General features: G+C 39.8%; 1 protein-coding gene across 14 annotated transcripts in view; it reads right to left on the reverse strand.

Annotated features, from left to right (window-relative positions):
• Window positions 1-27,672, reverse strand: part of RGS7 (regulator of G protein signaling 7) — a 556,606-nt gene that overhangs the window by 307,741 nt on the left and 221,193 nt on the right. For all 14 annotated transcript variants that reach the window (XM_027611453.2, XM_027611452.2, XM_027611450.2 and 11 more), the window contains one exon: window positions 1,359-1,455. In XM_027611453.2, the coding sequence (XP_027467254.2) occupies window positions 1,359-1,455 (97 nt within the window). The remainder of the gene's footprint in view (window positions 1-1,358; window positions 1,456-27,672) is intronic.

Genomic DNA, 27,672 nt, shown 5'->3' on the forward strand with positions numbered 1-27,672 from the left:
CCTATGGCAGCATTTGTCTGCTCCCTGTTCTCTCTCCCATTCATCAAAGAGCAATGCAGCCACCAAACACCAACATCCGGGCCTGCCTGCTTGTTCTGTGGTCCTAATCAGGTACCCTCTCACCGAGGCTGAAGGCCTGCTGACCACTGCTCTCCTTTTGACTCTTGTTCACGAGGAAGCACCACGGAACCCTTGCTCGGGAACCCCATCAAACACCTCCTCCGCCAGCTCTGCCCAGCCTCCTCACCCTGCTGGCTCACTGTGAAGGTTCTGTCTGATTCTGCTTCTTCTCCATGCCACGCTAGCCCAGGCTCGGCATGCCTAAGTCCCACAGCTTGGGCATCCCCAGTCTCGGGGAGCTGGAGCACAGGTTTCTAACTTATCACCACCATTTTCTCTAGGGTTTCTCCAGTCACTTCCAATCAAACTGTGGGGCTTCCCTATTTCTGCTGATTCTTTAGTTTCACAGTCACCCAATTAAAAAACAAAACCAAACCCCATTGGGTTATGTCCTCTTATAGCCCTATATGCCCAGTTATTTAACAGATGCTCATGTTTTCCCCTCTATTCCTTCACCCCCTGGATATCAGAATGTTGGCACCCAAACTATTCTACACAGGACTTGGACCTACCATGGTGACAATGGTCCTCACTGAACACCAATTTGCCCTGAGCACCTTCATCATAATGCACTCTGCGAGAGCATGACGGATCTCCATATTCTCCATACATCAGAATTAGATTCTTCGGTTGACTTTCAAAGACCCTCATCCTCCGACCCAAGTCTGTCTGTTCCAGCCTCTCTGCACATCTCTGTCTCTATACATCCTTACCCTGGTCACCCCCAGTTCTGCACACACAGCTGGTGGTCTTGAAGCTGATAGGACTCCTTACTTTTCAAACTCAGTTCATCACTGCTGTTCAGGAACACCTTCCTGACTGATGTTCTTCACCCTCCTAATTTTTTTTTTTTAAGTAGGGCTTAAACACATGACCCTGAGATCAAGACCTGAGCTGAGACCAAAGTCAGACGCTTCACCCACTGAGCCACCCAGGCACCCCTCATCCTCCTAATTTTTATATATAACCTCTTCCACATTGTTTCACACATCTTTAAGATCATCTATTATTTCACATTGTTCATTACGTCTTTGCAACTGACCCAGAGTAAAGTAAGGTCATGATTTTTGGTTTTTCGTTTTGTTTTACTATCACTCCAAGGGTCCAACATGATGTGGAACATGGCATGGGTGATAAGAGTTAGAGAGAGAGTTTCAATACTGAGTGGCTAGAATTGATTTTAAATGGTTATGTCGGAGGTGCTAGAGAAAACAGTGTTGCACTGAATGTACACTTACCAGAGAAGACGCTAGGTATCTTGGAAAGAAAGCTTTTGACAGTACGAATAGGAATTCCATTTTTTTCATCTTGCATGCGTGCTATGACGTCTTCCATCTAAATAACAATAACAAAATAATTAAAACCTTTTAAAAAAGTTGAACTTTTTTCAGAAAAATCAGTTCTTATAACAGCTTTTCATACCAGTCTTGCCCAATCAAGTGTAATGCCATATCCTTGCCTTTCTACCCTTTGTCACATTAATTTTGGTTAAAAGATGATGGAGAAAACAGTAACACACACACACACACTCATGATAAAATGAATGTAGCATTCTAGCTTTCTGCCCATTTGGTGAATTCTGCTGTATCTGTTTCAATCTGGTTAGTACACTCTTTTGCTTTTGAAAAGTTTTCAGTTTTAAAGAACTATACTTTACAAAGCCTAATGTGGAATTTAGATCTGAACAACATTCATTCAGATCATAATCCCTGTGTGTTTCTATACCTGTGGCACTCAGATACACACAAACACACAGAAGTTGTGTTATGGAGCTCAACATCCATTCACTCATTTACTCATTCCACAAATAGCTACTGATCACCGACTCCAGACCAGACTTGCCCATGGGCACTGTGGATATGAAAATGAATATAATACAGTTGCTGTCCTCAAAGGAAGTCACAGTCAATACTGAAAACAATGGTAAAAATTGAGTAAGGTTTGTAGTGTATCCAATAGTGCTGTACCAATATCAATCTCCTGGTTTTGGTAATTTTGCTAGGATTCTAGAAGATGTTTACATTACGGGAAGCTGTGTAAGGGCATCTGGGAATTCTCTGAACTATTTTTGCATCTTTTCTGTAAGTTTAAAATTATCCCCCCAAAAAGTTAACAAAATCACAGTCTAAACTTTGTATCAGTGAATTACCAAATTCCCATCAACACAGATTCAGAATGGTTTTCAACTAAGAAATCTCACTTCCCTGGATAAGTATTTTCATATGTATTCACATGAGAAACTGTTCACCAGAAACTGGAGATGTGGGGAGAATGGGTTTCTGAGTCAGATAGGTCTGCATGGGACTCTGCTCTTCTTGTGACCATCCGTGTTTACTTCTGAGCAAGGTACGCAACCTCTCTAAGGCCACTTCCTCACCTTTAAGTGGTGATAATAATATTTATAGTAACTCCTTCACAATGTTTGAAGGGTAGGGTTGGGGCTGGGTGGGGGGTAAAGTATTTTAAGGTTAAATTATACAACATATATAAAGCACCATAGATAGACAATAAACCTTGGACTTCAAATGTCCATGCACACCCCCAATGCTTAGGGATGTTTATTCCCCACTCCTCATATTTTTGGTTTTTTTTGTTTTGTTTTTTGTTTTTTTATGTAGAGGGAGCACCACTGTCTCACTCCCCTGCCTCTTTCTGCCCCTCACACCTGCTACTCCAGGGAAACTGGGCCAACTTATCAGGTAGAAGAGTTGGGAATGAGAAATCGGAATTGGTCATGGGCCCATCCTCCTTCCATGGAGAAGCCCACGTCCAATTCTGCTGGTGTGATAGGCCTGCCCTAGTGAGTGAGTACAACTGATCAGGATTGAGTTTCAGGATTGAAGTTTATGTCTGTGCAAACATTCTTCGATAATAGCTTTATCAGCAATTCAGGTAATACCTATGACCCCTTTCTGCCTTACGCTTTGGTTGTAATTCTCAACTGGTTTGGAATTCAGAAAAAGAAGGTTTATTTTTTTTTATTGGCCCTCCAAAGATCCCAACAATAGCTAAATCTTTTCATGTAATAAATACATCTTGTCTAAGTATAGAAACATGAAAATAGTCATACTTTTCTGACTTTTTGTTTTGTTACTCTTTGCCCTTCATTCACCTAACACAGTGTCCAGGAATGAAGAAAAGCTGCTTGGTCTTGTCTAGAGGCAGCCTGCAGACTCTTGGATTATGAGTTTAACAGTTTAAACCAAGTCAGATTAGACAGATGGGGAAACCTCTCTGATGCCCCTTCATAACTCCACACCCCAGGATGTGGCAACAATCACCTCTGGCTGGGACTCAATTAAGGTTCATTGCTATGAGTAGAGAGAGGTGTTTTCTCTGCAGTCACACCACCTCTCAGTTCATTGGATCCCGAAGGAACGAGATCAGGAATCTGGGAACTGAGAGTGAGCTCTGTGGTTATATTTTAAAAGTTTTAATCTTTCTGAGTCATAATTTCCATAATAGAAAAAAAGATAAACTCCCACGTAAAAAGAGGATTTGTGTTCTAAACTGAAAATGTGATCACTGAAATGTAGTCAGGTGTTTTTATCTTTATTTAGATATGATTTATCTGTGAACTTTACCATGCCCTAGAATGAGCAAAAAACAAACAAAACAACAAAACAAAAGCAAAGACAAAGACAAAGACAAAAACGATCTGGTTCCTAAAAGTTGAAATCAGTCCCAAAGACCACATATAAAAACACATCCTTGGGGTGCGTGGGTGGCACAGTTGGTTAGGCATCCGACTCGGTTTTGGCTTGGGTTGTGATCTCACGGTTATGGGATCAAGCCCCACACTGGGCTACATGCTCAGAGCAGTCTGCTTGGGACTCTTTCTCCCTCTCCTTCGGCCCCTCCCACTTCTTCTCTCTTCAAATAAATAAATCTTTAAAAAATATCAGTACATACATACATACACACAAACACATCCATCTTACTTAATGAAGTTTCCTTACACATTCACTTGGAGTCTAATTATTTTTATATTAAGCATGGTTTTAACACACTTGATTATCTGCTTTCCCACTATTTGCAATAGCAAATCGGGTGAGAAAGAGAATATTAAAAGCAGACAAACTAATAGAGCAAGCTAGGCAGCAAGAGAGATGAGACACTATACAAAGTAACACCAGTAAATACTAAACTTTTGGGGACAATTTAAATTTAAGGCCAAAGGACTCAGATATCTCAAACATCCCAAAGAAGATATTTACACATACACACATCTATTGACCAATCAATCTATTATCTGTCATTTTCATCAGTGTGCCATTGAGTTGTAAAGAGTTAGTTAGTTTTCACTCTCATAAGCCCATTTCTAGGGTGAGGAAAATTTCAGCTTGGGATGACAGAACACTGAGCTATGAACAGGACAGCTGGCCATGGCTGGTCACTGAGACTCTCTCTGAGTCCTACTTTCTTCACCCTTCAAATAAGAAGTTAGAGGCATGTGACTGGTAAGATTTCTTCTAGCTACAAAATTACTTAAGTCTGGAAATAATCATCAGTGTTCAGAACCGGGTAAGTCTCCTCACTTATGTCAAAGAGCCAGTTCCCTATCAGAGACAAATAGATGAGCCCATTAAATTGATCAGGACCTTTTATAAATTGCTTCCAACTGTCAGCACATTTAACATCAACGCAAATAGCAACGTGATTAAGAACACGCACTGAGGCCAGTCAAATCTAAGTTTGAATCCTGGCTGTGCTACCCGAAAATTTTATGAACAGGTAACATACTTTAAAACTCTGAGACTCAGTTTTCTCATCTGTAAAATGGAGACAATAGCATTACACATCTCATCAGGGCTGAGGATTGATGAAACAATGCTAATAAATGTTTACCCATAATGCTGCCTTTATTGTCATTATCATCATCATCTCCGTCCTCATCAACATAAGTTTCTTCCCTCATCACTGTACTAGGAAGCCCCAAGCCCTTTTTCTTTCTTTGACAATCCAGCTGAAAAGACAGCTGTGGTTAAATGCCACATATTTATTAGAAGCAACCAATTGTCAATCATGAAGTAGACAGAAATACCCACGGACAAGCTCTGTCTTAGATTTCTTATAGAAGACTGGCTTTGGGTTATCCCCCAAAAGACAGAGGATTTGATTAGAAGAAGTGTCAGGAAGAATGTTTATGCACATAAGCAAAGACTATGTAAACTATGAAAAGATAATATTGAGAAGAAAGGAAGAAATGAGATTGCATTCATTTTTTACAAAGTGAAAATATCTCTGCCATCATATTTTCTCGATGAATTTGCCTCTTGAAGTTTAGAGGATCAAAAAATTGAATTGAGATTGAGTACTCTTTGCAAAAGTAATTATTTTCTCTATGCAAACTAACCCTCTATGTGTGTAAAGAGTAAAACAATTGTCTCTTGCAAAGTAGTTTTGAGAATATCAAAACTTTTTTATACCTCAATTACAAAACCTTTCACATTTAATTATTATCTAATATCTGTCTGGTCTCCCTTAGATGTGAACTTCTTGAAAAAAGAAATCTCACCTTACTCATTTTTGTATTGCTAATACATAAAGTGCCTGGCTCATAAGGAAGGTTCAAAAAAAGGGGGGGGATGCATTGAATTTTTGTTTATAGCACATGTTGATTTTTCCGAGACGCAAAGGAAAAGTGCAAGTTAAATTGTTTGAGATGCTTGAGATGTTGAAAATGGTTGTTTTTTTGTTTTGTTTTTTGTTTTTGTTTTTTACCTTTTATCTAACATTTGTTGGAAAAAACAGGCTGGGTCAGAAATACTGGAACAGAAGAGCTTAATGTACAAGAAACTAAAATATTCTTATTATTTTTGTTCCATTTCATGTGGGGATTCTTCAGCTTGTTTATTAGAGGAATTTCTTCTTTCAAAACATAAGGGTAAATCAGAGGCTGTTTATGAGGCTGTCTTCCTACTCATAGATGTGAGACTCAAGTTCACGGTCATGCATAAGCTCTTGAGATGAAAGGCACTGTTGAACTCCAACACGCTGCTCTTTTTCTGGGAATTCATAATTAGCCCTTCCTTTGGAATAGTTTAGATGTCATTTCAATGCTTGTGATATATTTCAAATACTGCTCAGGTTAAACAGTGCCCGCCCTCACACTTGGTGGAATGAAAGAGAAAGCGGATTATGCAGGTACATCCTTGAGGAGCATTACTAATTATTCAAAAGGGGCCTGCCAGACAGGGGACTCCCACATAGCTATGAAAACAAAAATCGCTGCCTTGAAACCTTTCCAGTTTCATAATGTTCTAAACAATGATGGGCGTTTAATTAAATTTACTTGTAGCTATATTTGCCGGAACTTTATCATAATATCAGGACGATTGATTTCATTAAACCAGAAGCTGAACGCAGAGACACCCTGACTGTAGGCGAAACATGTGCATGAAAAAAAAACCTAAAACGTTCCGTACGCTGTAGTTCTGAAAGAGAAATTAATCAATCAAAATCTCAAAGGAAGTTTTCCAACTTCTTATTGTAATCCACCATTAAGCACAGGCATTTGGAAATATAAATGGGCATATTGAATGGATTTTTTCCTATGTGCACATACTTTCAAGTTATTGTGTGCTGCCATCATTTTAAGTGCTGGATATGAGAAGAAACGATGAGTCAAGAGGTTCTCAGATATCTTAAGACAATTAGGTGGTGGCAGGAATTACATAATTTAAACCTGTCTATAATTCTTTTGCCTTCAAGAAGCCTTGCTAAAGAAGCATATGATTTGCACTTCAGAATTCAGTGGTGACAGCAAGAAAGCAGAGTCAGCCTCTAATGAAGGTTAAATATGAATAATGAGATTAAAATTTGCAACCCAAACTGTTTTCTGCTACAATAATTCAATTAAAGCTGCTTCTAATTGGTATGATTTTCCCTCATGTTACAGTAGATGGTCGTCAGTATTTCAACTCAGAATTAATTACTTTTTCCTATGAAAAAGGGACCATTTTCATGAATAATTATGACGAAAAAATACACACATAAAATCTAGTTACATGTAAATCTGTCCTAGTTCATCTTGAATGTAGATTTATTTTTTCAAAAGCAGTAACTAATTGAAAAAGGTGGAGATTTTATGCTTTTGTGATTTTACAGAAATAAAGATTTTTTTTCTTTTTTTTAGAGGGAGGAGGGGCAAAGGGAGAGAGAGAGAGAGAGAATCTCAAGCAGGCTCCACACCCAGTGCAGAGCCTGACACTGACTGACACAGGGCTCCATCTCACAACCCTGAGATCATGATCTTAGCAGAAATAAGAACTGGACCCTTAATAGACTGAGCCACCCAGGCACCCTGAGAAAGATTTTTTTCTGGTTTATGCATATAATTTTCATTTGTTTTTAAATAAAGCAATTCTCTCATCAATGTCAAGGAATATAACCTCTATTCTGAATAAATGAATTAATTAAAAACTGTGCTCATTAGATTTGTTAGGATTACTTGGGTTACAAGTGATAGAATTCTGACTTAAACCAGGAAATGGGTTGTAAGCATTGTGGGATATTTTGTGCAACTCAAAGATCAGAATGTGAGTGGGTCTCAGGCAGAGCTGACCTGCAGAACATTCTCTCTGCCTTCTATCTCGGACCCTCTTGTGTCTGCCTCATGCTTCTCCACCGACCAGAAGCTTCCCCTAGTTCTCTAACGCACAGAGCAGGAAACATGGTACCCCTACCTTCTGAGTTGTATAGTTTACAGTCCAGAAACCCAAGGACAAATTGCTTCCCCCTCTCATTCCCATACCTGAATTTGGGGCCCAAACAATGCTTTATAATGTTGCGCGGGTTGAGGCTAGAAGGGTGCTGGCAGATAAAACAATGGTGTTCACTACAGCTTTATTCATAGGAAAGACCTACTGAAAGACAGAGGGATAGAGCTGAATGTAGGAAAAAAAAATGTAAGAGAAGTCTAGGGGAAAGAGAGAGAAAGAGAGGGGCCTCCTGCATAATGATAGAGAGCCAAAGACAAAAAGTGATGCAGGGAAGAGCCATGGGGCAGACAAGTAAATCAAGAGAAGTAGTTTTTACAGCTATAAGAGGGAAAGAAGTTCCTTGGCTAATTTACATATAATATTTGGCCATAGTAGTATTTGCCCATGAGGTAAAAAAAATGCAAGAGTATTAAATATCTATGACAGAGTAACTTAGGTTTTCAGAACTCTTTTTGTTTCTCTGAGGTGTCATTTGTTTAACCTTCAGAAGAGCCTAATGGCTAATTGCTATTGCAGTCAGAGTTCAAGTAGGAGAGTCGCCAGAGTCTCCTGAAATACTGGGAAAGGCTTCATGAGAAAGGTAAGCCTGAGCTGAGCCTAGAGGGTAGCCAGGATAAAGTGATGGAAAAGAAGGATGCAGGACCTTAGAATCCTAAGTCAATGGCTTCATCCTGGCTTCAAGATGAGGATGAGCAGGACTCTTGCTGACCGTGGTGGCCTTTATAGGAATCCTCCTTCTGCGCCCATATCCAGCTATGTGCACCTCTGAAGGCTGTCGTGATCCCCACATACATTTCCACTGTTGTCATCACTTAGTTCACGGCTAGCCTGCTTGGTATTCTCTCTGTCATGGACTGCTGTTTGCGTCGACCTTAGCCCGCTCAATTGGCAGATTAATGCAGGAATGAGTTGACTATGTCACACTTTAATTATTAAAAATTTTGGATTGACCTGACAACCCCATGAGCTCTCTGTAAGTTGAGTGACCTCTCAACGTTCTCCACAGTGAGGCCCGAAACATCATTCCAGCCTTGTAACTCCCCACTCTCCTCACAACACCTCATGCTCCGCGCATGCCTGGCTATCGCTCACTGCCTCACCTTGTCCCATTCTCTTCCTTTGGCCAGCTGTGTCCTTCCTTTTCCCATCCTGTCTGGGGAAATATGATTACACTTTTAGGAAAATTTCAACGTTCACTTTCTTACTGAAATCATTCCTAATCCTTTCCTCTGCCTCTCTCATACCAACTGACTATAATCATAGCACCTTTGGAACTCACACATAACTTTATTGTAATTATTTTTCAGTATTTACTCCCACCTTACTTTATATGACTTATGTATAAGTTAATTCTGTACCTATTTATCATTCCTTTTAGAGTATAAATAGTTTGATGATGAGCCCCTGCCTTGACTATTTTGCCATCTGGGGCAGAGACCATAAGGAATTGGTGGCAGAGGACCTCTATTTTTTGCTGTATACATTTCTGTGCTATTTGTATGCTTGTTTGTTTTTTAACCATGAGTATCTATTACCTTTATAATTATTTTTTTCATTAGAAATTTGGATTATTTAAGAATGGTCATTTTAATGGTATTAAAATCTTGTACTCTAAGCCCTTTATTCAAACATCTACTGTCACACATTTTAGGGTCAAATGTCCCCAGCTGCCTGCTATAATATACCATATGTAAACATTCTGTGCAATGACTAGTAGTCTTCAGCAACTAAACTGGTCTACCTAGAAATTACCTTTTTTTTTTTCTGTCTTCTAAATTCAGAGCTAATGGACTAAACTGTTTATACTCATTTTAAATTAGTCACACCTCATTATCACCCTGGTAGACAGAATCAATAGTCTAATCATTAGCCCTTACTCAGGGCACAGGAGAAATCCTAGTAAGTGGAAAGTCGTTCTTGATAACTTTCTCATTGATGCAGATACCTGATTCTGGATGAGCTCTTTTCCTATTTTAGCTTCTGGAATTAACTTGAAATTCCTCAACCTCAAGGGTTTGGCAAAGATAGACCAGTCATTCTCTTAAAATAACTCGACAGTCAATACTTAGGAAACAAATTATCTAAGACAGCCATTGAAAGAAAAAGGCAGAGAATGCAGAATATGCCCTGGGTTTACTAATCTGACATTTAGCAAGAAGGACCAACAAGAGATGCCAAGGGGTTCTTGACTGAGCTTGCCATTTTAACACAGTCTCACTTGGTCAGTTGCCAGGAGCTTGGTCAATTGCTGACCACTGGGCACCACAGACCCATTTCCAGGAGCCTACGAAGTAAATTCTCCCTTCCTCTCTTCACACTTGGCAGAACAGAAATACATGCTTCTTCTCCCTCTTCCACTGAAAACCAGAGATTAAGAACACTCTTGTATATCTCAGCCACCCACATAAAGTCATTGGGATCAGAGATTTAACCAGCAGCAGAAAGAAAGCTCTCATCATGGTGTTTTGTGATTCAGAAAATGCCACATTTGCTGAAGGCCTAGAACATGCCCGTGATTCTCTAAACACCTCACAAAGTTGCAGATTTCATGTCTGAGAACTGTTAGAACAAACGATGCTTCTATCATTGACTTCACCCTTCATCCTTTCTCTCTCCGCTAATGATTCTTCACCTCTCCTCAGATTTATCCCTCAGGAGAAATCCACTCAGCACTGTTTTCCAGGTACCTCTGTTCTCAGGGATCATTAATGTTAAAATCTCCTATTATAGTTTAAGAACATTCATACCTACCGCTCAGAGGGGTAAGTGTCACCTATGATATATTTTTGAGCTCTCAGATAAGAAATGTATGTCAAAATTATCAGAGTCATTGAAGTCTTCACTTGATTAGGTTTCAAAAAGATTTCGATGAATATAAATTCATAAAAATTCATAAGAGTAACAGAGACAGGAAGGGTTATGAAGGGAAGATGGAATTTAAATCAGGAGACATTAGATTACATTTTAGCTGTTATGTTAAAACATAAATTATTTAACTTATAATTCAGTTTCAACATGGAGTTATCTACAAACTATAAAATGTACTGAAGTCCACCCTTCCACAAATTCAGTAAGTATCCAACATTTGTGAACAAAAATGTCATTGATAGGACACACTGAAGTTCAAATAGCAAGAAAGACAGTAAAAACCTGACTTTATTCTACTCCCTCCTTTCCTCCTCTTGGCCTCTTTAAGGAATTCTCGTATCATCAAGCCTACACAACAATAATTGTGGCTAGGGGATACGGTAGATAACAGTGTAGAAATCAATCTAATAAAAGTAAACACAGGCCTATGGTACCGTGTTTCATCATTCCAAGAAAGATATTACCACACATTCATTATTCGTGCTGAAAGAATCTACAGAGATTCTCAGAGAAAGATCTGAAAGTTCTTCTTTCAAGGTCTCTCGTCATTACACAATTTTCCTAATGACACTTGGCATTATGTGGAACAATGTTGGGAACACCAGGATAGAACAGAGGAGGCAAGAAGTGTGTAAAATTAGTATGTATGTATGTACGTATGTATTTATTTATTTATTTGACAGAGAGAGTGAACTAGCAGGGGGAGCAGCAGAAGGAGAGGGAGAAGCAGGCTCCCCGCCGAGCAGGGAGCCCGATGCGGGACTCAATCCCAGGACCCCGGGATCGTGACCTGAGCCGAAGGCAGACACTTAACTGACTGAGCCACCCAGGTGCCCCTGTACAATTAGTTTGAACGGGAAAAGTTCCAGTGAGCCAAGGGTCTAGAGACAAGAGAGGGTACTGTGCAGTCCAGTCCAAATGTGAAACAAAGAAACAAGGCTAAGTTAAAGATTCAGCTGGGAGACATATTAGTTCAGCATCGTGGGACAGCCTCCCATTTTAAGCCTCTGCATCTTCATCCATTAAATGGAGATAATTCTACTTATCTCTCATGTTCTATGAGGAACAAATGATACATATGTATATGATACATAGTTTCAAAAACCATCAAGTATGATTACGAATATCACCATTAAGGCACTGAGCACATGTCCCCAAGTCTTCTTAAGTGAAGTTAAATTCTGATTTCAGAAAATCAAGCATCAGCAAAAAGGACTTAAAATAACAAGGAGCTTGATCTCTGATCCATTTTATATTTTTTTTTTTTTTTTTTTTTTTGGTCCTTTCTATCCCCTTAGCCTGGTTAGAGCTATGAATGTGAGGGGAAGTTCTCAGAGTCCATTCACTGTCAGGTAGACTTCAGAAACAGAAAATAATCAAGAGGTTCAAGACCAGAAAGGAAGGTGCACTGAGTGAGGGAATGTAAAGAGACACGTGTTCTTGATCACGGTGGGGAAACATGGCGAACTTTCTGAGTTAGAGAGACCAGGCATCTGTGTTCACCCTGGAAAGCACTGTTTTCCAACCTGGAACCACCAGGCAGCTCTTTGCCCATACGCGGGCTGGAAAACCTAGAATCTGAACGTCCTTGCGAGGGCCCAGGAGACAGAGGTGTGAGGTCCTCTCTAAGGATGAGGAAAATATGCTCATCCAGCGGTTTCACTGATGTGCAGGTTCACCTGGGTTAGACACTTCTTTTGTAAAAATGCAAAGGACAATATCAAATAAAGTCATGCCCTACCCAGCCTCCTTTCTCAACAGGGGTTCTGTAAGAGAACTAAGCCCTTCAGAATATGAGTGATTACTTCCTCAATTCTCTCAAGGTTGATAGAGGACTAGTAGCATTCCAAATCATAGGAGAGAGGTTAATTTATTACATACAATGGCTCCCACAGGCAATTAGGGCTTAACACTCTCAGGAAATCCAGGTTGAGAGTGCTGCTCCAGACAAGACCTGTCAGTGCATGGGGTGCTGTTTTTGGAGCCACAAGCAATAGATGTGCTCTGCATCCACTGAGAATAAACATGAGCACTTTGACTTAAGCATATAGGCAGAGGAGCTAAAAACATTTTTAATGATGTGATACCACGATATGTTACTTAAGTAACTTACTTTATGGCAGGTTCTTTTGCAAAATGGAGGCTCAGAGATGTCTCTGGGACAGTTTTAGTGTAAGTGTGCCAGGAGTGAACAAAAGGATGGCCTGCAATCACCTCCACCACATACAGGGTCCCCCTGTTATCAGAAAGTAGCATTCCTACGAAACCTCTCAGAAGCCAAAATAGCTTCAAGCGAATGAAGAAACCAGGACCACTAATTTATTAGGAAAGCCTTCTGAACATTTCCAGACCCCCAAAGTAACCTCTCTTAGGCTTTTCTGAAATCTTAGGTCACATCTCGCCAACAGATACATAAAATAAATGGAGATAAAGCGCAGATGGTCACACATACAATTCAAAGCTCTGGTGGGGAGATGCCAAGACACTGAATGTAGTTCCCGGGGAAGGCACGAGGGGGCGCCACTCACTGCCCGGAGTGAGCGTTGCCTCTGCAAAGGCTTGCTGCAAAAAGATGCTAAACACTCCACTTTTTCCCTTTTCTCATAAAAGCGAAAATCATCTTAGGATTTATTCTGGTTAGTAAAAACAGGTACTAATGTAGGTCTTTCATAAAAGCAATGTGGCATAAAGAGAACTTTCTAAAAGCGGTGATAACCTGTATATAATTCATGTTAGCAGAGGTGCATCCAGCCTGCTTAGTCTAAGAATTAATACCCTGCCTGTGATTCTCATTCAGAAACATTTTTTTAAAAAGGATTAAAACCTGAATGTAAGGCAAAAGCACTTTAGAAGAACAAAAGCATAATCATGCCAATGACAGTTTACCTACCTCAGATGCACACACTAAAAATAAATATATGTATGCAGATTTGGCTATCTGCCTTATGTTTCATGCTTTTCAAGGTTTTGAATTGGTTTTTGCTGCTGCCGACCTTGACCTTTTCCTTTGTGTGACATTCCTTGGTTTACTTATTTCATAGATTGATTTTTAAATTTCAATTTCCTAGAATTCCTCTGAGATCGATGAGCAAACTGTAGAAAGGCAAAAGGAAAAGAACCTCCCCTTTAACTACATCTTTGCTAGTGCTGCCAATTCAAGGCACTATAAAGTTAAAATGGACTTTATTTTTCAGAGGCATTTGAACAGGCATATCGATCTTCCCAACCCATTGAACAGTTAGCTCTTAAGAAGGGAAAACTCAATGTGACTTTTCTGGTTCATCCTATACATGTGCAAGGCTGAAGGTGGAGAGTTAGCAAAGTCGTCTCCTGGCTGATCTATCTATGAAAGAAAGCTCTCTGTGCAAGGCTTCCTGCAACTGTTCATTCATTCTCCTATACGCTCAAGAGAGAAATTAGGATGCATGGTGGATTACTTTATACAAAGTCCCTAAGCAAACTAGGTCTAAGCATAGACATGCAAATGGAGACCTTCCAGTCCAATAACTTTCTTTTATATCCCCCATTATTTTGTTTTCTCCATACCAAGGAAATCGGAACTCCTAGTTGCCTTCTTCCTGACAACAGTTCTCAACAATTTCATGATAAAATAAAAAAAAAAGGGAGGGGGGTTTGCCTTACTTATGGCTAGATAGGCTGTGTCTATCATCTTACAGTTAAAACATGGACTTGAGGTCACAGCAGACTTAGCAACCATGGTTGGCTTGCAGTTGTCCAACGGCACTAGCCAAAAATCCTAATCTGAAATCTTAATTGTATTTGGCTGCTGTAATAGAGTTCAAGTATAGTAATGTTATAATTAATTATTATATTATTTATATGTGTGTGTCTAACATAATTATGGAATGTAATCTTTTTTTTTAAGATTTATTTCTCTATTTGAGAAACAGAGAGCTAGAGAGCCATGAGCAGGAAGAGCAGAGAGCGAGGGAGAGAGAGAATCTCAAGCAGACTCCCGGCTGAGCACTAAGCCCGACAAGGGGCTTGATCTCAGGCACGAACCCTGAGATCGTGACCTGAGCCGAAATCAAGTCAAACACTTAACTGTCTGAGCCATCCAGATGCCCTGGAATGTAATTATTTTTAATACTGGTTTAAAGGAATAGTCCTTACACCAACTGTATTTCCTTTCCAGATTCTACAAGGTGTGTGAGGTTTACAACTGTTAGGTCTCTGGGGTTTAACTCAATCTGCAATCTATGCATTTCCATGCAAAAAGGAGCCACATTATGACAGTGTCTCACCGGCAAAAACTGTCTATTTTCTATAATCTGTAAAGTGCTTCCTTGCATGTTATACCCACGTATAACACCATGTACTTCTAAAAACTAAGTCATGTTCCTAGGGAAATGGAATAGGATTGATTGAATGTGTATACAAAATTTATAATGAAATTATTCCTTTTTTTCATTCATATCCACTAACTTATTCAGTTCCTAAATGCGTTCCCTTTCTTCCAGTGAATGTGGCTGAAGGGCAGATAGAAAATACCAAGGAAACAGATATAAATGCTAAAAGCATCAATTCACCTAAAAGACTGGGAAAGATCTCAATGTCCTTTATGCACGTTTAAACCCTTGCCAGGATGCATCTTTCATTATACAGCACTTTTCTCCTTTAAGCCAACATTCCTTATTACAGAGCACAGTATCACATGCTGTGTAATGCACATGTTGCCAAGGCAACAAGAGAGCTATATGCCAAACAGGGAAAAATAGAAATTAACCTTGGACAATTACCGAGCATTACAAAGAAGGAAGGTAAAATATGGCATAGTGCAATAAGGCAACATATGGCTGTATGAATAGAAAAAAAAAGAGTCCAGGTGAAAGGGATCATAGTAGAGGTGCCATTAAGGGGACAGCTGTGATAACCCAGGAATTAACAGCTACATAGGAGAACAAGATCTTCCTCCACATTGTGTGCATATAGAAATTTGTCTGCATCTTTTTGGAGGGTGGGTGGGTGTTAATGAGATGTTCATGTTTTTAAGCCCAGGAGTGAAATAATAGAAAAAATATATATTGGTCTCTGCCCTGGGTTCCTGACACAGAGCTCCTAAATCTCTTGGAATTTCCCAGGTGACAGAGTGTCTCTTGTTCTAATAAAGTGACTCTTGGTGGGTTCCTGGGTGGAGGCTGGGTTGGTTACCAGAAAGACCAAGCCATGATTAGAAGCTTGGAATTTCCAGTTCCACTCCCCATTCTCCAGGGCAGAGGGGCTGGAAATGGAGTTAATGATCCACCATCCCAAACCCCAGTAGTACGGCTTTCGGGGAGCTTCTTGGTTGGTGAACAGATCTACATGCCAGGAAGATAGCACATCTCAACTCCAAGGGGACAGGGGTTTCTTCTGCTCTTAGGATCCCTCCAAACCTTGCCCTATATATCACTTCACCTGGCTGTTCATTTGTAACCTTTATCATATCATATGCTTTACTATATAATAAACCAGTAACTGTGTTTACCTGAGTTCTGTAAACTGTTCTAGTAAATAACTGAATCCAAGTGGGGGAAGGGTCAAGGGTCAGAAGTTGTGGGTAACCTTGGAACCCACTACCTGTGATTAACATCTAAGGAGGAGACAGTCTCACGGGACTCAGCCTTTAACCTGTGGGGTCTGCACTAACTCCAGTTAGTGTCACAGTTGAGTTGAATTGTAGGACACTCAGCTGGTATCTTAAGGAATTAATTGGTTTGGAAAAAAACCCCATACCTCTGGTGTTAGAAGGGTTGTGAATGTGGCAGTCCTGTGAGGGTAAAGGAGAACCACTCCAGAGCAGATGGTTTTCCATACAATACACAAGTATTGTGTACATCGTGTACATTTCAGTGGTGACTTAAAAATGTGCCCTGTGACACATACACACATATACATGCTTTTATATGTATACACCATTTTCCAACTCGCCCCTGCTGCCTTTGATTTCTAACAACCCCTCTTCACCTCCACCTCAACATACACACTTTTTTTTGCATCTGATCCCTTTTCTCTTGCTACTGTTGCCACCATGAATGTTACCCCACCCATATGCAGCTAAACATTCCAGATTACTCTTCCATTTCCAGCCGCTGCTTCCTCCAGTCATTTTTTTCTGGATAATCCTGCCAGATCAGTTTTTCTGAAGCACAGGTCAAAGCATGCCAGTGGGTTCATTGTATGCACCCCTACCACTAAGCACACACTTCGAAACCTTCAATGGCTCCATGCTGCCTACTGAATTAAGTATGATTTAAAATTTCTTTTACATTTTGGAGCACCTGGGTGGCTCAGTCGGTTAAGCGTCTGCCTTTGGCTCAGGTCATGATCTCAGGGTCCTGGAATCAAGTCCCATGTCGGGCTCCATGCTCAGCAGGGAGTCTGCTTGAGATTCTCTCTCTCTGCCCCTCTCCCGCTGGCTCTCTCTCTCTCTCTCTCTCTCTCAAATAAATAAATAAAAGCTTTAAAATGTCTATTATGTTTCTTATCTCCAAGTGTTTGGGATTTGACATACTGTCTATATATGTGTGTTAATTTATTTTATTAATTATTAATAACCTTAATTAATATTAATTTATTAACTGGTCAATATTGATTTTCTTAATCAACAATTAAGAAAATAAATTAAACAAGGAGGCCATTAGACCAAAGTGGTCTTACCACTTTGGTGGCCTATGTAAACAAGCCAAAACCTAAGCCTGTAAATACCTCAATGTTAAGAAATTGAAACCTAAGACCAACCAATCACAGTCAGCTAACTACCCTTCCCAAATAAGGCAAATGCTAAGGACAACCAATCACAAACAGCCACGTAGGCTTTAAGCTATAGTTGATCAATTTCCTTTCTTTGATTTTGTACCTTGTCTATATAAGTCTTTCCCCGGCTCCCATCTGCAGAGTGCTGCTAACCAGTTGTGGTTTGGCGACGGCCTATTGGAATCAATTTTTGTTCAGATAAACTCTTAAGATTTTTAACATGCCTCAGTTTATCTTTCAGCAATATATGTGTGTATGCACACACACACACACACACACAATCTTTGTTTAGTTTTTTCATTGTTTCATTGTTTGTCTAATCAATGGCTATTGAACAAACAGTAAGGACCTCAGTGCTCAGGGCACTCCAACAAGAAACATATATATTCAAGAACCACCTCATTGTGGACTACAGTACTTACTGGATTAATCTTGACTGTCAGGAGTCTCTAGAATTTTTAACTAGGCTTGATACAGGGAAGGGGAAAGTAACATTTATTGTGCACTAAACACAAGCCAGGTACTCTACACACATTATTTCTTTACAAATTCATAACAACTGCAAATTAGGGATTACTGAATATGATTAAATATAAGGTGATAACCCCCCAATAGTTACCTATCAGAAAAGACAGGAGTTCTTACAAATGAAGGCTTACCAAGTCCCTGATAATGTGGAGATAACATGTCCTCTGCAAAACGTTACAGTGACACCAGCTCAATCACTGTCACTTGCAGATACATATAAAGGTTATGTAATGGAATTTTTTAAAGAGGCAAATACACTTAACATACATTTAATGATCATTTACAACTTAAATATTAGATATTATTGTAAACAAACTCTGAAAGAGCATATTTTTAACAAATATACTAAGTGGTAACTTTTTCCAAAGTATAAATATTCACCAGAGGTCAGATGAGGGGGCAAGGGGGGACAGTCCTGCTCAAAATTTGCCACATGCGGTATTGTCTTCAAGCTACAGAGGAGAAAAGAGGCTCAGCAGGTTGGGACCCACCCAAGGATACACAGCTGTGAATCCATCTGCATGATTATACTAAACCACAGTGATGTTGAACTACTGACAATGATTTCCCCCTTCGGCAAGTGTAAGCCCCACAGGGACTCCGAGATAGTCCGACACACCCTCCACTGAGAATCATCTATTTCTGAGGTCTCCACCAGTCGAGAAAAGCTTGTGAACTTTACTTTCTGTAGCTGGAATAAAGAAAACATAGTTTTGGTTTTTATTCTTTTAAAGGAAAAATAAAAATATTGAACATATTTTTAAACCTGTATCTGGTGCCTTAGCATTTTGATACTCTCAGTTATATACAACGTTGGGAATGAGGAGCGGGGAGTATGTGACTTTCATTGTCCAGGAGAACCAGATGGAACTCTCAGTTCTGTCACTTGCTGAACGATTCTAGGAAAGTACAGTTGACCCTTGGACAATGTGGGGGTTATGGACACTGCCCCACACCCCCACTAAACACAGCTTAAAATCCACGTATAGTTTTTGACTCCCCCAAAACTTAACTACTAATAGCCTACTGCTGACCAGAAGCCTTACTGGTAACATAAACAGCTGATTAACACATCTTTTGTGAGTCATATGTATTATATCTTGTATTCCTACAATAAAGTAAGCTAGAGAGAAGGAAATGTTACTAAGAAAATCAAGAAGAGTACATTTACATTACTGGGCTGTATTTACTGAAGAAAATCTGCATATAGGTGGACACGCACAGTTCACACCCATGTTGTTCAAGGGTCAACTGTAATTTAACCTCTGTGAGCCTACATCTCCTTTCCCCTAAGATGAGAATTCTAATTCCTTGATGAAATGTGTGCTTGTCAATGTTTGCTTCCCCTCCCCTCTTCCTGCGTAAACCCTGACATGATACTATTTCCAGAAGTGCCTACTCTGAAGTGAAACTGTCCTATTCTCTGAGTGGCTATTATGACTTTCTTTTTGATTATTAATTAATAATAATTATTATTAATCCCCATAGGATTAATGAGGTTAAAACTAGCAGAAAACTTAAAGCTCGTTCTTCAGGGAACTGTTTTCTCCCTGATAGGTTATTTTTCTTTTCAGACCCTGTGAACAAATCTACCAGTTCTCTCTGCAGAAGCTTGGACTCAAGGTCAACTGATAGGCTGCCGGCCTATGAACAAGCAAGGTCCTGCATTCCTTACCTGACATAAGGAGCCCAGGACCCCATCCAGCTTATGGGGACTCTCAAATCATGTCCATTGTCCCTTCCCCTTGTCCGACGGTTACTTCTGCTTCATCTTAAAGTCTCTGCCTCGGGAGGAGCACACGGTTCCTTAACATAACATGGTGCTCATATAGGCATGTTTTCTAATTACGCCTGCACAACCTTATACCCACCTTTAAATGTGATGACAAAGTTCCCCTTTCTGAATATTCATCCTAAACCCTAAACACGAAGAACCACCTCACCACTGCTCAGGGAGTCACGGCTTTGGAAATTATTCCCCGTGATCTCCTCATTTGCTGCAAATAAAGATTCCTTTGTGTGACAACTCCACCTGGTGTAGTCTCCCCTGTAGCTCACTAAGGAGCCAACTCACGTTAGTGCAGTTACACTTTTCTGTCACACTCTGTATTACATTATAGTCATCTGTATACATCTCTTATTTCTGCTGCCCCCTTTTAATAAATACTGACTTAATTCCATCTGTATCTGTATCCTGAACAGAGCCTTTTGAGAGACTGAACACACAAAGAGAAAATGTCCAGTCCACACATGACAATGGAACTCTGCCCCCACAACATCTGCATCCAGCCTGGGAAGCCGAAATCACAAAATCACAGTGAGCCCAAAACAGTCAGGAAAATGGCAATCTATTGGCTTCCCTAATTTTTGCTCCTGTGTCTATCTCAGAATCAACCAGACAAAACTAAATATGATCCCTCAACCCATCACTTAAGATGCTTGACTGCGGCCTCCCCATACCAAAACTTTAATCAGGGCATGTCTGAAGCCTTCTCTTTTTCACTGTGAAACCATCCCACTCCTCTGCCTGCCTCTGAATCTCTACCAAATGTAAGTGATGGTGGCCGACTCCCTTGCTATGCAAGCTCTGAATATTCTTTTTCTCATTTGGGTGACCTTCATTGATTTCCATACCTACCATACCTTTCCATACCTTTTATACCATATATATGTATATATAGAGTAAATATATATTTATATGTATATATATATATATATATATGTAGAATAAATTAGAGTATTTAGAGCAAATTCTTGTCCAAAATGATGCCTTTTATAAAACCAAAGTCCCTTTTCAGTTCTAACACTCTGTAACTAATAGCAAGGTGTTGAGGTCAAATAAAACACTGATTTGGTTGATAGTTGAGTAACTGATCAGAAATACGTTGTTCCTACATAAAAGAATGAGTTGTTTTGAATCTCAAGACAAGTTACAGTTTTAAAGTGTTATACCTTAGAAGTTCTAAAAGGCCAAATTAAACCCCAACCACTTCAAACCCAGGAATGCCATACTGCTCATTTTAGAACCATTTCTTCCAGGATGCATTCATCCTTCTACTAAATAAATACCAATTCACTTTTTCAAAAATCCACTTACCTACCCCTGAGGGTCCTGAATGCTAATTCTCAAATGGAGAGGCAAGAGCAAGGGCACTAGCAATGAATTCAGGCCCTAGTGGCAACAATCATTTTTCTCTGGTGTGTCTGTATTGTGTGGCTTAGGCTGACTTCTTTTCTTCTCACTAGCCCTGGTCACTTGTTTTAGATCAGTTTCCCTTGGGGAGTATGAACATTGTTCTCCCTGCCAAAGGGCCATCTTTGTCTTTGCAGTTGGCATTAGGTATCAACAGGCAGCGAGGCAATGAAAATGTCCTGTCTAGGAAATCTGTGCTCTTAGAAAGTGGAATCACATGAAACAGAATGTTATATGACATAGACCGCTCTAAAATTTGCATTATACATGGAATTTTTTAAGCTTTAATTGCAGAAAAATTTAAATAGACACACAAATAAACAATATATTGGGCCCCCCATATACTCGTTACTCAGCTGTAGCAATCACAAATTTATTACACCAACTTATGTTTTAAAAGGAAAACTCCCTTTACAAAAGATATTATTTAAGAAAATACATAGTAATTTTTCCAATAGGGCGAATTTCTCGCATAAGAAGGGACTGGGTTTGGGGCACCTGGGTGGCTCAGTCAGTTAAGCGTCTGACTCCTGATCTCAGCTCAGGTCTTGATCTCAGAGTTGTGAGTTCAAGCTCCATGTTGGGCTCCATGCTGGGCATGGAGCCTACTTTAAAAAAAAAAAAGTGACTGGGCTCATGTACCATGCTTTGGCTGCTGGCCTCCTACCACTGTGGACACTTTGGCACCAGATGTGACCTTATTTAATGAGCAAGAGAGAATAGTTCATACACTAATAAAGTAAAATGTGTACTCTACTTTTATATACATTCATAGATAACATAATTTTTATTAATTCCTTTGTACAGATGATGGAACGAAAGGTCTTCAAGTCAAGCAATAGACTCAAGAACAGGTTACACGTTGGCAAGAAATGGACCCTCCAGTAAGGCACATGTGCAAAACAGGGCAATGAAGAATATTTCAAAAAAATCTACACTGCCAAAAAAAGAAAAATGAACATCATTATTTTCTTCAAATAAAATATAAATGTTTTTGCAATACAGTCTCCTCTCAGGGAAATTTGGGAAAAGATTTATACCCTCCTGAAAATTTTCCATTTGATTTTGCACACAATGACAGCAATCCTTTGCATTTCAACTGAGACCTTGAAATGTTCTCACTTCAAGTTCTGCTTGTCCTCACACATTCTGTGGGAGTGCTGCTAGGATTAATATAATTTTTGAAACTCTACAGAACCCACGTCATTCAATCCACAGGGCAGTTGTTAAAACAAATGTGTAATGATTCTCTTGAAATGCCTCACCAAAGTAGCTGATATTTATTGTGAATCTACCATGTTAAAAGGTTAACTGCCTGTTCTGCTCTGTGGTTTGCAACAGGAAAGGAGTTGAGGAATGATCTCCCAGAGAAGGGGTTCTTTGAGTTGTGTTTTTAGCCCTGAGTACCAATCAGAGACACTGTGTGGAGGGATGCAGCAAAACTATGGCAACGACAAGGCTTCAGATGAACTTGACCAGAACAGAGAGTTTGTGAGGCACTATCTGTAGGATTAAATCGAAGAGCATTACACACAGGCTTGAGTGGACATCTCACAGGTGTGACAGAGAGAAAACAACCGTAGGTAAAAAAGAAAAGCTGCAGTATAATTCAATCTGGATAGTCTAACGTCTTGATGGAGAAGTCAACAAAGACAGAAAGAACCTTGGGCAAGAAAATGGGTGATGGCATTGGGAACAATAGCCAGCCCTGCAGAGAATCAAGACAGCATGAGGTCGAATCCAAGCCAAGCCTGGGCTAACATGACCATTTATAAGAATGATAAAAGATTCTCTCTTGCAAAGGCTTTCAAATTTTTATAGCAACATATGGTAGGATAAACATTTTCCATTGTGACTCAGTACAAACATGCATATTCCTAAATACATAGATTTAATTGAAATAAAAGTTCCACAAAGCAATACTTACCCTACTCTACCCTCTGGCATTTTCCATTCTATTTCATCATATTAAAATAAAAACACGAGTTATAACTTTCTCAGTTGCTTTCACAACTTACTAATGGGACACAATTCAACCGGCAGTTTGTAAAATACTACTCTACCAGGTGCATTCCATGAGGAATTAAACACAAGCATGTAGTTTCTATCCTTAAGATCCACGCAATCACAAAAATTAAACAAATAAACAAACAAAAAACTCCCTGTCCTCCTCTGGCCACTATTTTATCTCATTGTATTTAAGGTCAAACCTCTTGCCTTTGAGAAAGAATTCCCTAAACCAGCAGTCCTCAAACTTTTTGATCTTATGACCCCATCACACTTTTGAAAATTATTGAGAACCCTGAAGAGTTTGTGATCAAATGGGTTATATCTATTAATACTTAACATTTTTTAAATTAAAACTGAGTAATCTATAAGTATGTACATATATGTACTTATGTTATCAAAATTATAATAATAAATCCATTCTATGTTAACATAAATGTTTATCAAAAAATAACTATATTTCCCAAAACATTTAGTGAGAGCAGTGACATTATTTTACACATCTGGAAATCTGTCAAAGTTTGGCTTAAGAGAAAACAGCTGGATTTTCATATCCTGCACTCAATCTGTTGCAAATATATATATTAATCTCTCTCTATATATATATATAGTATCAATATATATTTAATATCGATATATATTTAAGATATTAGACATATTTAAGATATTAGTATTTTTAAATTTTTTATTCACTTTTTAAAAATTTTAATCCCAGTTAGTTAACAGTGTTATATTAGTTTCAGGTGTACAATATAGTGATTCGACAATTCTGTACATCACCTGGTGCTCATCACAACAAGTGCGCTCCTTTATCTCCATCACCTAGTTCACCCAACCCCCCTCCTGGTAACCACCAATATATTTTTTGGTTGAAGAAAATTTGGCCTCACTTGGAAAATACTTTAAAAAAGAAGAGTTATTTTAATAGCCTTTTCAGACACTTGAGGATACTCTTCTTGATACTACACTGAACACTATAGGTAGTAGTTTCTTAATGGTTAGTTGAGCTGTAGAATCTGAAGCCTGGTAAGTGATAAGTGAACTTTTCACTGATAAGTGAACTTTCATTCTCAATTACATTAAAATCCATTGATCTACTTTGCACTTTGAATGGATCTTCTACCCAGGAATAGAGTGCCATTAGTCATTTGGGAAATATCAGTTCCCTGAATTAGGAAGGTCTTTCAAATACTGACACATTCTATGACACAATATCAAAAACGACACTGGTTAATATCACCACCAACCTAACGAGAAGTCTTTGTGATTGCACGGATCAAAAATGACACTGGTTAATATCACCACCAATCTAATGAGAAGGGGAGCTGCCAGGTTCACGATGAATGACAATCACACGTTTTCCAAAAAGCCTAAACTTTGTTATCGGCAACTAATACTGTCAATTGTTCCCTTTGAACTGAATTGAATTTCCTCATTTTGTTCATTAAGAATAAATGAACAAGTCTGCCAAATACTCATGTCTGAAACAACAGAATCTATCCTTCAGTCATTCAGTAACAGTCATGTTCCATGAAAAAGGAGGCTAGCTCAATTTGCCCATCAAAGAGTGGCACACTGCTTTTCCCAGAGACAGCCAGGGTGCTCAGGTATGCAGCCTCAACCTCTTCAAAGCCATCCTCCACCTTGTGGGTAGAATGATGTGTTGTGCATGAATTTCATCATTTTGCTTTTGTTGAAAATGCTTTGGTATTTCTCCCTTGTCTTTAGGCTTAAACTCAAAGTGCTCGGCATTGTATGAGGTCCTTCCCACACTGCAGTTTGCAGTCATATCCCCAAGTGAGCTGTCCCCATGCCTGTGATCCTTGGCATGACCTGCCAATCTGGGAAAATTCCACTTATTCTGCAAGATTCTGCTCAAGTGTCCATGGCTATTAAGCACCTTCCCTTACGCACCTTGATCTCTATTATGGTCCTTCTCATCTGATATTGTATTGGTCATTTATGTGTCTCTCCCCATAGACCATGAATTTCTTATGGATAGAAATCGCATCTTGTATAGAAATCCTTTTCCTGGCACATATATATGTCTGAAATGTACTTGTTGAATGAGTGAGTGGGCCAGAGATCCCTTGGATTCCCTTCTGCTTCCTGTTCATGGGCAGAACTGGTCTCAGACCTAGAAACACAGAGGCCTATCAGTAGAAGCAGGTAAGGACAGTGAGCTGAGCAGAAAGGGGCTATTCCAGACAGCACAGCAGCAGGCGATGGAGTCTGGTGCCCAGATGGAAGACCTGAAGTGTGGGTGCACCAGTTTGGCACGTTTTAAACAGACTGAGTAAGCCTGCTTCACACCACTTCAGATTTGGGAAAGATACACCAGAGGCCAGAATTCCACACACACTTAGACCCCAGGAGAAGGCTGTGATCCCAGGACAACCTGTCCCCGTGACTCTATGACTCCATGTTGTGACTCCACTGAACACCTTGCCTAGGACCCATGTGTCTCTCCAGACTCAGAAGGATACCAGAGAGCAGAACACTAGTGGTTTGGACAGTGACTAGATGATATCAGCAACAGGGATTCAGGGGCCAAGCTGTTTGTGGAACACTGGGTAAAAAAAAAAAGCTTTGGACAGATGTCTCCAATACAAGGTTTCCAGAGGACTTGCTTTTCCGACCTGCATCAAGATCCCTAAGAGAGGACAGTAGTATGCAGTGTTTCCAAAACAGTGGAGTTACAGAACTTTAGTTTGTAGGAGAATATCAAGGACTAATGTTCAGTACAAGAAACTTGGAGGGACCCTGATGTATGCATGGGTCTAGGTTAAGGTAATGAAAGAACAATGAAAGAAAAAGGAACAAAGCACAAGTCCCCCAGGAAGCAGCAACAATAAAACTGTCATTTGAAAATCTGTCTGGAAATAAATCTTATAACTGGTGCGGCCATACAGCAAACATGACAAACTATGGTTTGAATTTCTAATATAAAAATCTAGGGGAAGGAGCGCCTGGGTGGCCCAGTGGGTTAAAGGCTCTTGGTTTCGGCTCAGGTCATGATCTCAGGGTCATGAGATGGAGCCCCACGTCCAGCCCTGCGTCAAGCTCTGAGCTCAGTGGAGTGTCTGCTTGAGATTCTTTCACCTTCTGCTCCTCCCCATGCTTGTGTTCTCTCTCTAAAATAAATAAATGAAATCTATAAATAAATAAATGACTGGGGGGGGCAAAACAAATTGTTTAGAAGCTTCTAGAAGACCATACTACTCTAAATTTCTAGTCAAGATCAACTTATACAACTTAGAGGTTTAGAGAAGAAAGATGAAGTGGTGGTTCCCTGTGTTATAATTGCTAACTCTTTCTATAAAGGTAATTACTAAGCTCTGTTCCAAGACTCCTTTACAACTTTTTAAAAAATCACTTCTAGTGTTGCCTTTGGTAAAGTCTGTGCAAACACGGCTGGCACCATCAGTGACCTTGCTCAGTGGGTTCACACTAAAGTAATGCAACCACTTGGCACTTCTTCATCCTGTTGGCAAGACACACAAAGAAAGAATGAGGAATGGAAGGAATATGTGATCTTCAGCTAGTATTTGTACCTTCTGTTTTGTATTCTTACTGCTCTTCACCATCCAAATGCCTAACACATATGAGGTACTCAATAAATGATTGCTAAGTGAATGAATAAATGAAGAAAAGCTCCTGCTTGTGTGATCAGCTCAGTGTGCCTGCTGTCGTGCGTGCCCATGAACCCCCAAGGACATTAAAAAAAAATGGTGGCCTCGATCAGACCTCTGATGACTTACCCATGGCCTGCCCTGCTGTAACCACCAGGCCCCCAAGTTCTGTAACACCCATGGCTCTGAGATCTTAAATCCAGTCTGTCATAGCATCTCCCTGTCCTTCCCATTTCCCCATTTTCGTAACCAGCCTTCAATTTTGATTGACTCTACCTCATCAGTGGCTTTCAAAACCAGCCGCTCCTTTCTGTAAATGAAACAACTACTCTGCTGGTTCAGACAATTACAACTGGACCAAGAAGAGAGGATGCCACCCTTCCCCCTACTCTCATAATCCCCCACTCCCCAGCAAGGGTATTCTCCCCAAAAAACAATCTGTCAAAGGCTTAGGAGCCAGATAAGAGAACATGGCTTTAAGTTTTGAAACCAAACAGGCTTGATAATACTTTACCCCAGAATGATGCAGATCTATCCCTGCAGCCTCCCCTCCACCCTCCAGCCCGCCCTTGGAGAAGGAGGACATCTTGTGCCCCTTGTGGGAAGCTGGATCCCAAGCGAAAGAACAAAGGTGGAGCTGGACCTAGGATTCTCAGTCATCCTTCCAAAAGTTACTGATCAAATTAATCATGCCAACTTCCCAAGCCAACAAAGAAAACAGAGATGGGGATAGGCAAGGGCTATGCTTGGAGAAATGCCTCTTTATAAGAACCAGAAATAGAAAAAAGGCACTTTCCACTACCACGCTTTATCAAAACATTAGTCAACCGATGGGAAGAGAGTT

This window comes from Zalophus californianus, chromosome 10, assembly GCF_009762305.2.
Source record: "Zalophus californianus isolate mZalCal1 chromosome 10, mZalCal1.pri.v2, whole genome shotgun sequence".
NCBI lineage: Eukaryota > Metazoa > Chordata > Mammalia > Carnivora > Otariidae > Zalophus > Zalophus californianus.